The sequence below is a fragment of the Ipomoea triloba genome, chromosome 4, assembly GCF_003576645.1.
Source record: "Ipomoea triloba cultivar NCNSP0323 chromosome 4, ASM357664v1".
Lineage (NCBI taxonomy): Eukaryota > Viridiplantae > Streptophyta > Magnoliopsida > Solanales > Convolvulaceae > Ipomoea > Ipomoea triloba.
In genome coordinates this window covers 14,821,828-14,837,709 of record NC_044919.1, presented here as the reverse complement: position 1 = coordinate 14,837,709, position 15,882 = coordinate 14,821,828, and the positions used below count along the sequence as shown (strand labels likewise).

Genomic DNA, 15,882 nt, shown 5'->3' with positions numbered 1-15,882 from the left:
CCCCCCCCCCCCCTCCATGGTTTGCTTTAACAGCGCCAACGACTTTTTACTTTGCTAATTGCAGCATGTTTAATGTTGGAACTCATCTAACAACTATAATGGAAAATTTGGTCAACTCCGATGTGTTTGCGGAGTTCTGGAGCATCGAATTGATGGCTGGGAGTCCTTGTCACTCCTTGATATTGTTTTGTTCTCTACTTTTCCAGTGGTTGATTGTGGCTAAGAAGCCAATGGTGTTCTTGAGCTATTGTTGAGATTTCACTGTGTTGGAAAATATTACTACGAAAATAATAATTTCCAGAAAACAACAAGCACAAGAAATGAAATTAAAGGTTAAGGGTTAGTACGAGTCTAGCGAAACACTCTTTCCTTAAATCCTTAGTTGCTACCTCCCAAAAGTTCACTTCTAAGAGCGTTGTAGCCTAGGTTTCCAATGATCAAAGGTACTATGACTCAATGTTTGAGCACTCAAACAAGGGAAAGAAAAGATAGCAAAGAAAAAATTAGAGAAAATAGCAGGAAAAAAAAAACAGAAAAAGTATACAATTCGTCTAGAGGACGCGTGCAATGCACGTGCCCATTGCGTGCGCTAAACTCTTCATTATATCTTCTTGTCTCTATCCTCCACCTCACACTCTCTGCCTTCCACATAACAAAAATAAAGAAGTCAAAAGACGTGTTCCAATGCAAAGAAGTAGAAAGTAGAACATAAATATAGGAGAAAATAAAAATTCAAGGATTGCTCACCACAAGCGAAAAAAAGTGTGCACCAAAAACTTGTTTTCTCTCTCTTTGAAACATTATTTCTTTTATCGTGTTAGGTGGCAGTGATAGCTCTTGTGTGAATGTAATAGATATTGTTCACACTGGTCAAAAGGCATAGTACACGCTTGTTAAAATGAATGTACCAATGTAAATAAATAGAAAGCATAACAAAAAATATAGAAGAAAATAAAAATTTAAGGGTCCTTCACTTTAAGCAAAAATAGTGTGCACTAGAAGCTTGTTTTCTCTCTCTTTAAAACACAAACTCTACGAAATATCTACAAGTTTGAACAAGAGAAGAAGCAACGAAAAATTCCCAATTGCACATCAAAATTTCAATTTTCAATCATGAATATCTTCAGGTAATGTTCTTCATTTGCTTGTATTTCTTTACTCATAGAGTGAGATTTTTAGTGTCACCACGACTTCTGATCTTCTATCAATATTGGATCCATCTTTAACTTTTTTCGTGCTATTAGGTTTAGAAACATCTTCATAAGTTTCTCCGCTTCTTTTTGGGTGTGATTTTTGTTTAGAAGTCTCATCATAGCAAGTCTATTTGAGTCTCCCATGGCAAACAAATGTAAATAAGAGAAGAAGAGAGAAAAGCCCTAATTTTTATGAAGGAGAAGAAGCATGGTTTTGGTCAAAATTATTTGAGGTGGAAGATTGAAATGACAATTGAAAAAAAAAAAAAAAAAAGAGGAAGTTTTTTCAGTTTTGGAATTTATGGACTAACATGCGTGAGCATGCATTAGATGTGACTAATGCTTAGTACAGAGTCCAAGAGAGATAAGGAAACGATTAAGGCTGATTATTCCAACTAAGGATAAGTATAAGGAGAGAAATCCAAGAGTTTAAGAGAAATAATTGGGATTTAAGAATTCATATTACTCCTAATAAGTAAGCTAAAGATGGAAGGTCCAAAAATTTGAAGGATTCCTGCACATTTTTAGATTAGCAAAAAAAAAAATATAATAGAACTTTAATTCGATTATTGGTGCTCGGAATACCTGACCTTCTGTCACTCACTGGCTTAAGTCTCCCTGCGATAGACTCCGATTCCAACTCAGATAGGAGAGTCTCAAAGCGATTTACATCCAATGGTTTTGTAAAATCGCCAACTAGTTGTTTTTCTATTTGAACATATTTTAACCTAATTTCCTTGTCTTCTACCAATTCTCTTATAAAATGATGCCAAATATCTCTGTTTTCGTCATTGAATGTTGAACCGGATTCTTGGAAATATTTGTAGCTCTAATATTGTTACAATACAATGTCATTGATCCTTGTTCAATCCCATAATCCTATAACATTTGCTTCATTCATAGAAGTTGTGTGCAACATCTACCAGTCTATGTACCCAGCCTCAACTGTACTTAATGAGATAAAGTTTTTCTTCTTACTTAACCAAGATATCATATTCTTGCCAATAAAGAAATGTCCTCCTAATGTACTCTTTCTATCATTTAAGTTGCCTGCCCAGTCAACGTCGTAGTAACTGGCTAAACACAACTCTCTCTCCTTAGAATACCATATGCCATATTGTTCTATCCCTTTAACATATTTCAAAGTCCTTTTAGCAGCAATTAACTGAGATTCCTTAGGGGCAGATTGATACCTTGCACACATCCCAACACTATACCTAATGTCTAGTCGACTAGCAGTAAGATACAACAGACTTTCTATTAGACTTCTATAAACTGTTGGATCCATTAGTTGACCTGCATCATTCTTAGATTAATAGTTTCTTAGATGTAGAAATGAGAGTTCTGGGTGACTTACAAGATTCTAACTCGAATTTCTTAACTAGATTCTTTACATAATTCTCTTGTGAGATAAAGTACCTTTCTAACACTTTGCTTGACCCGTAGCCCTAGAAAGTATGTCAATTTATCTACCATTGACATTTCAAACTCCTTTTTCATGACTTCGACTAGTTCTTCAGTGTACTTCTGAAATGTTGAACCAAACACTATGTTGTCCACATATATTTGAGCAACTATAATGTGCTTCCCAGTTGTCTTAACAAACAATGTCTTATCAACACTTCCGCATTTGTAGCCTTGTTAAAGCAGATACTATGTCAGACGTTCATACCATGATAGTGGTGCTTGCTTTAAGCTATACGGTGTTTTCCTCAACTTGTACACATGATTTGGGAACTTTGGATCCTCAAATCCTTTAGGCTGAGCAACATAAATGTCCTTGTGTAAATAGTGGTGAAGGTTGTGATGAACTAACTATTTTATATTAATCACAAATATTGAACTCCAGATCTTCAACCTTCTGGACTATGACCTTTTGAAGATTACTATTCACAACCTTTCAACACTTAACTATCCTAAGGTTTACTTTTCGGATTGAGTTTACTTTATGATACTTTACTTTTTGGTGAGTAAAGTTCGTTTCTAAAGTTGACATTTCGAATTTACATTGAAAAATTTCTAAAACTAGGAAAATAAAAGTATTGGAGACCTAAATTTCCTAAGTTGTTTAGTATCATCAAAATCTAAATTACACTTGTTCCCAACAATATTATATAATCTCATTCAATTTAAGTTATATGGTAATTCTCAATAATGAGATATTACTAGTATATTAACACATTTGGTTCACTGAATGAATTTTGAGGAGAATAGAATCTTATTTCATAGGAAATGAAATAGACTAGGAATAGAATACGAATTCTATTTCATTGTTCAAATCGTAGAAGAAATAAACTTCAAAAGTTGCATTCCAATGTTTGGTTGAAATAGAAATAGAAATGTAATAACTATTCAAAAGACAAAATTACCTTATACACACACAATATACTATTACAGATTATTATTATTATTATTATACTACAATACATAACAAAAATATATATGAATAAATTAGATATTACAAAAACTAAACTATTTCTAAAAATTAATAGCTTAATACCAGACCCTCCATCTAGATAGCTATTCCCCCTATTAGAGGAATTGTCAACTTTTAGAAATAAAATAACACAAATTAAGCATAATAATATATACAAAACTCTATGATAAAAATTTGTCTGAGACCGTTTCATTTATCCTTGTCCGTGATACAGATCATGTCAAGATAAAATTGTATACTTATTTTAAAAATTGTAATACTTATACTGAAACATGTAAAATACTAATCAGGAATAAAGTGTCTCTTACTTGTAAGAGAATGTGCAATACTTTGGAAAAATGTAATACTCTCATATTTTGAATTAAGAATATTACATTTTTCATAAAAAAATATAACAATTTTTTATTAAAAATATTACATTTTACTGTAATATTTTATTTGTAATTATTAGTATTATATTTTTCAGTATGTGTGATAATTTTGGAGAGTCTTCAAATAATATTTTAAGAGAACCTGATAAACTAAGGCATTTCGTAAACCAAATACTACCTAAAAACTCTTCAAAATCTACAAGAGTACACGGCTGCTAACAAGCATTAATTATTATTAAATAGTTGGAGATCGTTGTTCAGTTCTTACCCAATGGTAGCCTCCTCACTTCAATGCACTCATTATTATAATTCATTTAGTATTGCGTGATTCGTTGAATATTTAATATTACATACTATATAAAAAGTTTACATATTTATTGTGTTGGATATGTAAAAATATATGTCTAATATTAATATTTAGTGTTAAAATTTTAGTTATATTAAAATATTTTTTAAAAAATAATTGTGTGTGTGAGTATATATATATATATATATATATATATATATATATATATATATAATTTATAGTTGTAGATCTCATATTATATTAAAAAAATAGTTGATAAATTGAGTAATAATGATGGTATGATTTTTTGAGTACTATTGACTCCATTACAATATAGTATCTGTTCATAGCTACTTTCTCAATCAAATGAAGCACAAAGAGCCAATATTGGCTCCACTAAGTCTCGAACCCACTCCCTTACATGTGGAGGTGTAATTGAGTGTCACTAGATCACAAGATCTTTGGCTGATTAATATTAATATTATTAAAATAAAAATTATAGATATGATAATTTACTAAATATAATTACGGTAACATTTAATTAAAGCCAAAATTGTTTCTTATAGTACTTTAATATATAATGTTTACATAAATTAATACCATATAAGAATATAAAAAAATATTGTATATGTATGTGCATAGTAATAATAATAAGAAAAAAAATAACATAAGTTACAACGATAGAGATATTTTTATCCAAAGAATTGTATAGTATAACTTTTATAACATAATGTATTAAAAAATTTAATAGAAAAAAAGACATAAATCAAGAATATAATCTGAATTGAGACTTATTATATTTTTAGATATTATGTAAAATAATACTTTTTATGAATTAATGATTAAATTAGAAAGTGTACTAATTCATCAATCAATCGGAACGTATTACGTTAAGTGAGATATTTTTTGTCGAAAACATTTGAAATACACATCAATATTTATTATCATGGTGTAAAATGCAAGCGGAATCAGCAGCCGCAACCCTTGGTATTAAGCAAAGGCACGAGTCAAGATTTAACAAATACTTAATTATCGGATTAAAATAAAAAGAAATGGCAGTAGTATCATTTTCAAGAATAAATTATGAGTAATTAAATACCATGCTGACCAATAGCCGAATAGATACAAGACTAAACATACGAGAAAAGATAAAGTGGATAGTGAAAGAAAGAGAAAAAGATAATAAAGTTAGAGAGAGAAAGAGAATTAATCATATTATATATATATATATATATATATATATATATATATATATATATATATATGACGTGGTTTAGAATTTTAATTTTGACGGCGATTGTTTGTTGTTTAATTCAGGTTATAGGTTTTATTTTTATTTTTATTTTTTTTGAAAGAATATGTATGCGTCTTGTGTTGTGAGTTTTTATATATTGTGCTATGAAATTCTATATGTTTAAAGTATGAATTTTGTATTTGGAACAAATTAGCAGTTGTGCAACACACATTGTATGTCTTATGTTATAAATTTATGTCTTTTATTGTGAAATTATGTGTCTATAAAACATAAATTCTCTACCTGAATCAAAATTTGAAAATAAGTAAAATATATAACATGTGTATGTCTCTTGTATTGCGAATTTTTGTGTCGGTGTGTTATGAAATTCTGTACTTTAAAGGTATGAAATCCAGAGATTGTAGAATCCATTAAATCTTAAATATCAAAACGACATTGATCCAGAATTCATAATGCTACATGAATCTTGAACGACGTTATAAAATATAAATTGTCACAAAATAATATCAAAATAATGTCACGAGTTTAGTTAAAACTGATTGAGAGAGTCACGAGTTCGAATCCTAGTGGTCCATCCTAAAAATAGTCGTATACTCGTATATAATATGTGTACACACCAGAAGTGCTGCTAGATAAGACTGCATGTACGCAGAGGTGTATATATAGTTTTGTTGAGTGATACGGTAGAAAATTAGAAGAAAAAAAGGTTGCCGGGAGGGGGAGAGAGAGAGAGAGAAGAAGCGTTGTTTGTTGTTGAAGAGGCAGCGCAGCTGAGCAGAGGGCGGCTGTTGATGGCTGAGCTGACGGAGATGCGAACCAGGGCCTTCTCCGTACTCTTACTTTTCCTCCTTTACATTCTCATTCTCTTCGTTCTGTAATTCGCCCTCTTTCTCTCTCTTCATTAGGAAGTTCTTTCTTTACAAAGGTAGAGAAGTACAGTGATTAAGCGTGGCCTATAACCTCTTATCGATTTTTCGTGATCTGTGTTGTCTTCGCTTGGCGCTTTCTTGTGTGGGTTTTGGTGGGTTTTTACTGTTTGATTGGGGGAAACCTAATCTGGCTCTGCTTTAATACAACTTTTGGAGTTGCTGGTAGTGATGGATCAATCTGGGGAATGGGGATCAGTACTTAATGATTCCTGGATCAATTGTGTTGATTCTACAAATTGTGTATAGATACAATCAGATTAGTGTAAATCTAATTGTTTTCCCCATTTTTCATTTTTGTTGATTTCTGGGGAAAATCTTGACTTCTTTAAATCCAAAAAATATACTCCATAGGGTATTAACTTAGAAACCTACCATTTTTATTGTGGGTTTGATAGCTTCTGTTGTTACTTGGATACGTTCCTTTTTCTCTTGAGACCTGGATATTTAAATAGGATGTTGAATTGTAGTATTGGATTAGGAGGAGAGAAGTGATTTACTTTTACCTTAGAGGCAGAACTGCTGCTTGTATTGGTGTTATACTGCTGGTCTATGGGAGTGCCTGATAGTTCACTATTAGATTTGATTCAAAAGGTCAAATCTTGGATTTTGAGAGCAACCGTTAATCCAACTTTTTCTGGAGGGTTTGTAATGGATTCTAACAGAACTTGCTGTGAATGTAAAATGAATTTTACTGGGTCTTCGCTCAAGTACCAGTGCCAAAGTTGCAATCGAGTGTTTTGTGGGGACTGTGTGCACGGAGATCTTTCTTTCGGTGTTGTTGCATCTGGTGTTATGGGAAGCACAAAGGAGGCTGAGATTCACATAAAGTCTTGCAAGTTCTGCACTGATTTTAGTACTTGGCGTAGAAGTAATAGGAAGTATTGTGATAAAATCCATCCTTCTGAGTTGCCCCGGCAATGCCTAGAACCACCTTCACCAAATAGTAATGACAGAATTGATATTTATTCCTTCAGTGCTGCAACAAAGAGTAGTTTTACATCTTTTTCAAGTCATCCATCTCCTTCATCGTTTCACCGCTCCCCAAGCAGGTATGAACTATGGCACGTAGTAATGCAAAAGGCTTTTAGATTAAGTAATTTTGATTCCTTGTAGTGTGAAATTTCTTATTGTTTACTAGAAAATTATACCCTCCATGTCTTATTTGCAGAGTATTAGAAACTTGATACTCTATTTGCTTAAATACATGTATTTCTTATTGTCATAAATCAGCTTAATGTATTTATTTTTGCTTAACAAATATGATTTAGATTTATTCAAAATTTTGGTTGGTTATTATTATTTATTAGTAACTGATCTTAAGAAATTATAGCCCAAACACACTGATTTCCTCCAATTCCTGCTTGCCTGGCTCTACAAAAATTTTAAGTCTGCAGTTAGAAATTCTTTTGCATGACTTTCTTGCTGCTTTGAAGTTTGAACTGATATATGTTCTGGTTTTTATTACTTAGGAGTGATGAAGACGAAGGTGATGATTTGGCAAGTCATTTTTTAAGCCCACTGAGTGACTGTTGTCATGATACTTCAGATATAGATTCCAGTAGTGTTAGTGCTGTACATGAATTTTATAGTTCTAAATCAGTTGGATCAAGTCCTTCTGTTAGCCCTTCTAGGATTCATTTTAATTCCAGAATAGTTGGGTGTTCTGTACAGCAAAAGCAGCTGGAGACCTTCATGTCTCACAATCATGGTACCCTTGATCAAGAAACCTTGAATATTTTAAGTAGGCTTGAGAAAGGGGTGGGGGATCTAGAGATTGCTGATGATGGTCATAATTTGTCTGGGACCCAAAACCAGTCTGAGAGGGAGCACAAGCTATTAGATTTTGAAAACAACAGTCTTATATGGTTTCCTCCTCCACCTGAGAATGAAAATGATGAAACAGAAAACAATTACTTTATCTATGATGATGAGGATGATGAAATTGGAGAGTCAGGTGCAACATTTTCTATGAGTGGTAATCTTGGTAGCATGTTCCCCTTGAAGGAGAAGCAGAATCTGGACCACCAGGTTCTTAGCCATTTTAAGGCTCTCGTGTCACAATTATTGCAAGCAGAAGGTATAAGGTCAGAGAATGAAGGTAGTGCTGAGAAATGGCTTGATATAGTTACTTCAATAGCTTGGCAGGCCGCAAATATTGTGAAGCCAGATACCAGTAGAGGGGGCAGCATGGATCCTGGTGACTATGTAAAGGTTAAATGTGTGGCTTCAGGAAGGCCCTGTGACAGGTAATTGCTTGTCCCACCTTGAAGTAATATTTGCTCAACCACCTCAACATTTTAATCATATGCATTCAGTTATAATTAGAACTTCTATTTTTTATCAATTCAGCACGCTTATCAAAGGAATAGTTTGTACAAAGAACATTAAGCACAAGCGCATGACTTCACAATATAAAAATGCTAGAATACTACTCTTGGGAGGGGCACTTGAGTACCAAAGAGCACCTAATCAGTTGGCATCTTTCAACACCTTATTGCAACAGGTTCTATTTCATTGCCTTACATTTTTTGTTATGTTTTATTTGTGAATGAATTGCAAGAATTAGGGAGCCAGGAAAGATTACTAATTTGGTTATGTTGATAGGAGAGAGATCACCTCGGGAGGATTGTTTCAAAAATAGAGGGTCACCATCCAAATGTGCTCCTAGTGGAGAAGAGTGTATCTTCATATGCTCAAGAGCTCCTATTGGCAAAGGAGATCTCTTTAGTGCTAAATGTTAAAAGGCCAGTACTGGAACGAATAGCTAGGTGCACTGGTGCTTCTGTAACTCCATCTGTTGATAACATATCCACAACAAGACTGGGCCACTGTGAACTCTTTCGTTTAGAAAAAGTGGCTGAGGAGCATGAGCCCACCAACAAGAAGCCATCCAAAACACTGATGTTTTTTGATGGCTGTCCCAGGCGCTTAGGTTGCACGGTACTGTTCTCTACCTAAAATCTTGCCCTCATTATATCTGTCGGGTAACGTGTGAAACATGGAGTATTTGAGAATTCTGGATGCTATCTGATATTCAGGTTTTGTGCACATAGTATCATGGTGCAACCGTGCAAGTCTTGAATAGTTTCCAGGCTTTCATGATTTAGCTCTATGATTATGAATTTGTGCTATTAACTAAATGAGTTTTTGCCACACTTAATAGAGTCATGTTATTGATGACACAAACTTTGGGCTCACTTTTGCCACTATGCTTTTGGCATTAGAGCCTTGTTCTAAATTCTTAATGTCCCTGACAAAATTGTGTACTAATAGATACTGTGAAACCCTTATTCATGTCATGCAATTCAGATAATCCTATTTGAATGATCGGGTTATAGATATATTGCCAATACGTGTATGTCTTATGAGAGTGAAAAAATACCTTCAGTTATAATTGGCATTGCTAACGAGATACATCTTTTCACATTGTTCGTGACCTGCAAATTGCTTCAGTATTTTTGTGCCTCTCTCCTTTGTCATTACTTTATTAGTATTTTCTTTGTGTTCTGACCTACTCAATTTTTCACTTCATTCCTGACTTCCTGTATGAAGTGTTTAAAGCACAATACAATCTAGGAAAATCTGATTTTATTTCAATTTTTGTAGGTCCTGTTGAAGGGATTGCCTATTGAGGTCCTAAAGAAAGTGAAAAGGGTTGTTCAGTATGCTGTATTTGCGGCATATCATTTATCCCTTGAAACATCTTTTCTTGCTGATGAGGGTGCTACTCTACCTAAAATGACAGTAGCACGCTCCATTTCTATACCAGAGAGGAAGCCTGTCAATAATGCTATTGCAATGAACCCCTCTTCTATTGCTCCTACAAGTTATTTGAAAGGAACCAATTGTGGATCTCCCAACATTAATATGGAGAATGGAGTGCTTGAGTCATTATCTCAGCATCAAATTGGCGAGTATTTATCATCTCCTGTAGAAGTACATGGATCACTGGAAACTGATTGTAATGAGGGTGGTGAACCTGGGGAACCTTCTGAACTCTCAACAGTTGAAAGATTTAATATTGAAGGCTCTGATGAATACAATTCAGCTGCTGACATACACCAGAGCATATTAGTATCCTTTTCGAGCCGGTGTGTGCTAAATGATACTGTATGTGAACGCTCTCGGCTCCTTCGCTTCAAGTTTTATAGCCCTTTTGATAAACCTCTTGGGAAGTATCTTCAGGATGATGTTCTGAGTGAGGTACATTTTATTACAAATCTTTATTTTATTTTGGAAAATATCTAGTGTTTACAAATTTAAGCTATTTTTTTAATGCTCATCCATTGCAGACATCTACTTGTCAATCATGCAAGGAGCCAGCTGAGGCCCATGTCATTTGCTATACTCATCAACATGGGAACCTCACAATAAATGTCAGGCGGATTCCCTCAGTGAAGCTTCCAGGAGAAAGGGATAGAAAGATATGGATGTGGCACCGTTGTCTCGAATGTGCACAAGTAGATGGAGTACCCCCAGCGACTCGTCGGGTACTCTTGTCTGATGCTGCTTGGGGCTTATCTTTTGGGAAATTTTTGGAACTTAGTTTTTCTGACCATAAAACTGCAAACCGTATTGCAACTTGTGGTCATTCTTTGCAAAGGGACTGCCTCCGATATTATGGGTATGCAAGTCTTTGATTTTTGTTCAGACCTTTTCAAAAAATGCAATTGAGCACATGAACTATAAAAACTCTAAATAGAGACTTGAACTTTTAAAGAAAGTACAGTAGACCCCTTTTTATTGGTTTTTGCTGGTGTAGCGTCTCACATGCGCAATTGTTATTTGATGTGGCATCCTTTTATTGGTTTTTTTTTTGTTTTTTCCCTTCAGTTCTAGGGCTCAGTTCCATGTTTTTAAAGTTCTAAGACTTATTTGACCCTTGTCCCAATTGTTTATTCAATTTGGTACTTGAGGATAATAGTGTTCGTTTTATTCTTTGACAGGTGCGGAAGTATGATCGCATGCTTCCGCTATTCCCCTATTGATATTCTCTCAGTACGCCTGCCACCATCAGTTCTTGAGTTCAATAGTCAGTCAGAACAGGCTTGGATTATGAAAGAAGTGGCTGAGGTGCTTCATATATTATAAAAAAATGCTCCCTGTTTTCTCAAATTGATATTCATAATAAATATTAAACTGCTTCTGTTTCTTTTGCCTCAAACTGCTATAGATTTATTACTCTTATTTGTGTGCAGCTTTTGAGGAAAGCCAAGTCCTTGTATGCTGAGATATCTAGTGCTGTTCAGAAGTTTGAGGAGAAAAGTGCCTCTGTTGTATGTGATTGGAACAATATGTACGGATTGCATAACTGCATTCTGGAGTTAAAAGACATGCTAATGAAAGAAAAGAATTATTGGAATGTGAGTACTGACTAGAAATTCAACAAATCATTTCTATTTAATTTCTTGTTCATAAGCTATACAATGTGCTTTAAATGTGAATCAAACATCTGGATGTGTTAACGTAAATTCCATAACACTTCTATTTATTTTTACATTTTTCTGTTTGATTTCATTTCCTTTGGCTAATAGGACCTGCATCAACCTACTCATGAAGAGACGTCAGAGGAAGGCCAGACAATAATTGACGTTCTTGAACTTAATCGCCTGAGACATTCCCTCTTAACTGATTTGCATGTCTGGGATCACCGTCTTTATTATATGGAATCCCTTTTCAATAACTTTTTTAGTTCACAGCATCCTGAGATTGCAGTGTCTTGTATTAACCCTGGAGAGTGGGGAGGTGAAACAATATTTAAGGATGGCAGTCTTGAACATGCTTATGAAGAGAATGTGCATGAATTTTCAAACTCAGAGGAATGCCCAGGGAAAGCTTTGCATTCTGAGCACGATGAGCCTCCTGTACCACAAGATGCTCTTAGCTATCAGCAAGGTTCCTTATTGACCTCATTTAATGGTGACAAGACTCTTGAAACACAACTTGGGTTGGATAATGCAGTCAACAAGTCATCCTTGGAGCGGGCCCCTTCGGCTGGTTCTATTCTTTCTGATAAAATAGATTGTGCTTGGACTGGTATAGATCCATCTTCCCAAGACATGCAGGTTCATGCTTCGTTGCAAGAAGGTGAACGCCGAGTTGCTTCTTTCAGGCAACTAAGTCATATTGACAGTCCTACTTGTAAAAGGTTAAGATCACCGGCAAGAGTTTATTCCTTTGACTCTGCTCTGAGAGTTGAAGAAAGAATTAGTAAAAGAATGCCACCATCCCCATCATATTTATCAACACTAAAATCTTTTCATGCCTATGGAGACTACAGGAATATGATCAGAGACCCTGTTTCCAACATTCAGATTTGTTCTCAGGCTCTACCCAGGGAGGCTCAGAAGTTAAATCTTTTACCGAGTTCATCCACCACTTTCACCTCTCATGCATCTATTCTGCCAGAAGGAGCAAGATTAATGGTTCCAGAGAATGGCCAAAAGGATGTTGTAATTGCTGTATATGATAATGAGCCTACTAGCATAATATCTTATGCTCTTAGTTCCAAGGAATATAAAGACTGGGTGACTGATAAGCCATATATGTCTGAAGGTGGGTGGGGCGTGAGTGATACCAACAAGGAAAGTCCCATAGCCTCTAAGCTTTCAACATGGCAACGGTTTGGCTCACTGGACTTAGACTATATGCACTTTGGAAGTTATGGTTCTGAAGATGCATCTGGTAGAACTGGTTTCCTGTTTTCAGATCCGAAACTTTCTCCTCATCCTAGAATATCTTTTGAGGATGGATCTTCCAACACTGGGGGTAAGGTGAAATTTTCTGTCACATGTTACTTTGCTAAACAGTTTGATGATCTTCGGAAGAAATGTTGTCCTAGTGAACTGGACTTTATACGCTCTTTAAGCCGTTGTAAGAGATGGAGTGCTCAAGGAGGAAAGAGTAATGTTTATTTTGCCAAGTCACTCGATGAAAGGTTCATAATAAAACAAATTCAAAAGACTGAGTTAGATTCTTTCGAAGAGTTTGCTCCCAAGTATTTCAAATATTTGACAGATTCTCATAGCTCAAGAAGCCCAACCTGCCTTGCTAAAGTTGTTGGTATTTATCAGGTTTGATTCCCTTTCTCTGATTTGATTCTTGGTTTTTGTTGTTTATTGCATTTACTCCTGAAGAAGAATTGTATTTGAATGTTTACATGAAATGATTAGGTTGCAGTGAAACACTTGAAAGGAGGGAAGGAAACAAAAATGGATTTAATTGTGATGGAGAACCTTTTCTATGGACGGAGTATTTCGAGGGTGTATGATCTAAAGGGGTCAGTGCGATCCCGTTACAACTCAGATACAAAAGCAAACAAAGTGTTGTTGGATTTGAACTTTTTAGAGAGTTTGCAGACGAAACCGATATTTCTGGGAAGCAAAGCAAAAAGAAGTTTGGAGAGAGCTGTATGGAACGATACGTCCTTTTTAGCAGTAAGCTACTTGAGCTCTTTGTTTACATTTTCTTGAATTAGTTGAATATTGCAATATGAAAAATGTTAAAAAAGGGTCACCGTGTGTTGTGTTTGTGAGCTTACAACAATGTTGTAGAAGGTGCTAGGCCCTAGTCGGGCGCCTAGGTGGACGAGTAATAATAACAAAAAAACACAGCAATCTACACATTGCACACTAAAAAAAAACACCCGGCCTAATTGGCCGAGTTTGCCAACTCGGGCACCTAGTTTGGCCAACTCAGGCGTTGAGTCGGCCGAGTTGGGCGCCTAGGCCACCTAGTTGGCTGATTAATCGGCCGGCTGACTAATGTTTGCCTAATGGTAAAATTCTCTCGGCCTAGGGGCACCTAGCGTCTAATCGGCACCTAGGCTGCTGCCTAGACCGATTTTTACAACACTGGCTAACAAGAAGACTATGATGGAGCAGGGTGTTTACGTGATGGACTATTCTTTGTTGGTGGGGGTGGATGAGGAGAGGAAAGAGCTGGTGCTGGGTATCATCGATTTCATGAGGCAGTATACATGGGACAAGCACTTGGAGACGTGGGTGAAGGCCTCGGGCATACTGGGCGGACCCAAGAACGCATCTCCCACCGTCATTTCTCCTATACAGTACAAGAAACGTTTCAGGAAAGCTATGACCTCCTACTTCCTTACGGTCCCTGATCAATGGTCGCCCTGAACTCTCAGGTACACATTCATTTCACCATCTTTTTTACATCCTACAACACTATATCTTCCCGCAGAAATCAAATTTTGATTACAGTGGGAATTTTAGATATAATTATTACTTAATTCACAAAATTGAGTGTGGCTGTTTGCACTTTGCAATGAGTCAAGCCGTTAATCAAGCTTACTACTCCACCTAACGTTTGACTAATGATTTTGAACCCCAACAGTTGGAGAACAAAACGGACAAAAGAAGAAAACTAACTTGCATGTGTCTGTCCTTTATTATGTTCAAAACACCATTGATTAGCATTTGAATTTTGGTTGATTGTGTGTGTCTTACGTGAAGAATGACGTTTTTTGTTGGTTGTTAAACATGAAATTACAGATTATGTGAACGTGTCCACTTGAAAGCAAATTAAAGTCCAGTGATGATAGACTCGTAGCTGTATGACAGGCCGGCTGGCATTCAAAGTATTACAGACACATGTCTAGGAATTAGCTTCTTTTTTGAAGAGGGCATATTAGTTATGAATTTGTGTATATTTTTTACATCAAAATTTATAAATAATAAATTATTTAATATTAATATTTTTTTTCATTTATTTGTTGAATTGCTATTTACTGTATTATCTTTTAGATATTTAATTTTAAATGTGTATTTTATATTTTTGTGTATTAATTTAGGGAAGATTGCACTTCCGTCCCTAAGTTATAGGGTAATCGTAGGATTCATTCTTGTTGGTTGTGTTCTGCTCATTTCTCGCCCCTAAGCTATAACTGGCATTGTAAATTTCGTCCTTTTTCTAATCGGACATGCTCACTTCTCATTTCTAAGCTATAACATAACTGGCGTTGTAAATTTTGTCCCTAATGTTTTGTTAAAAAAATGATGAAAATTGCAACATTAGTTATAGCTCAGGGATAAGAAGTGAGCACGGCCAACAAATAGGGATAAAAAGTTTAATTTTTTCATTAATTTATTAAGCTTAAAATTTTGAACACTATGCATGTACATACATGAATGAAATATTCATAAATTTATTGGTTCAACTACACTCTTATTCTTTAGTTAAAAATTAAGGAAAAAAAAAAGTAATGAAAATTGAGGTGTTTAACTTGAGCAACTAATCAAGTAATGTTGTTAAGTTAGAGGAGTCATTCATGGCGTGTGGACAGCTGAAACCATGCTGTATGGTGTGTGGAAAGCAACTAAATCAAATAACGGAACCGGGGTATTTCTTGGCGGCGGCCAATGGTCCTCTTCTTGCGGAGGTAATGGTGTG

The 15,882-nt window shown here is 35.1% G+C and overlaps 1 protein-coding gene across 1 annotated transcript; it reads left to right on the top strand.

Moving 5' to 3' along the window:
- Positions 1–6,218: 6,218 nt before the first annotated feature.
- Positions 6,219–15,201, top strand: LOC116017683 (putative 1-phosphatidylinositol-3-phosphate 5-kinase FAB1C). The gene is made up of 12 exons (XM_031258308.1): positions 6,219–7,520; positions 7,941–8,717; positions 8,821–8,974; positions 9,076–9,411; positions 10,078–10,674; positions 10,764–11,095; positions 11,418–11,544; positions 11,670–11,834; positions 12,006–13,544; positions 13,644–13,907; positions 14,355–14,617; positions 14,985–15,201. Exons 1-11 carry the CDS (start codon positions 7,021–7,023, stop codon positions 14,607–14,609), a joined length of 5,046 nt encoding a protein of 1,681 aa, XP_031114168.1. The 5' UTR covers positions 6,219–7,020; the 3' UTR covers positions 14,610–14,617; positions 14,985–15,201.
- Positions 15,202–15,882: the final 681 nt, after the last annotated feature.

Excerpts from the sequence above, each read along its gene's own strand:
- LOC116017683 (XM_031258308.1), top strand. The coding sequence starts at position 7,021 with ATGGGAGTGCCTGATAGTTCACTATTAGATTTGATTCAAAAGGTCAAA. Across the intron at positions 11,545-11,669 it reads TTATGAAAGAAGTGGCTGAG|CTTTTGAGGAAAGCCAAGTC; the intron begins GTGCTTCATATA and ends ATTTGTGTGCAG. Across the intron at positions 13,545-13,643 it reads AAGTTGTTGGTATTTATCAG|GTTGCAGTGAAACACTTGAA; the intron begins GTTTGATTCCCT and ends TGAAATGATTAG.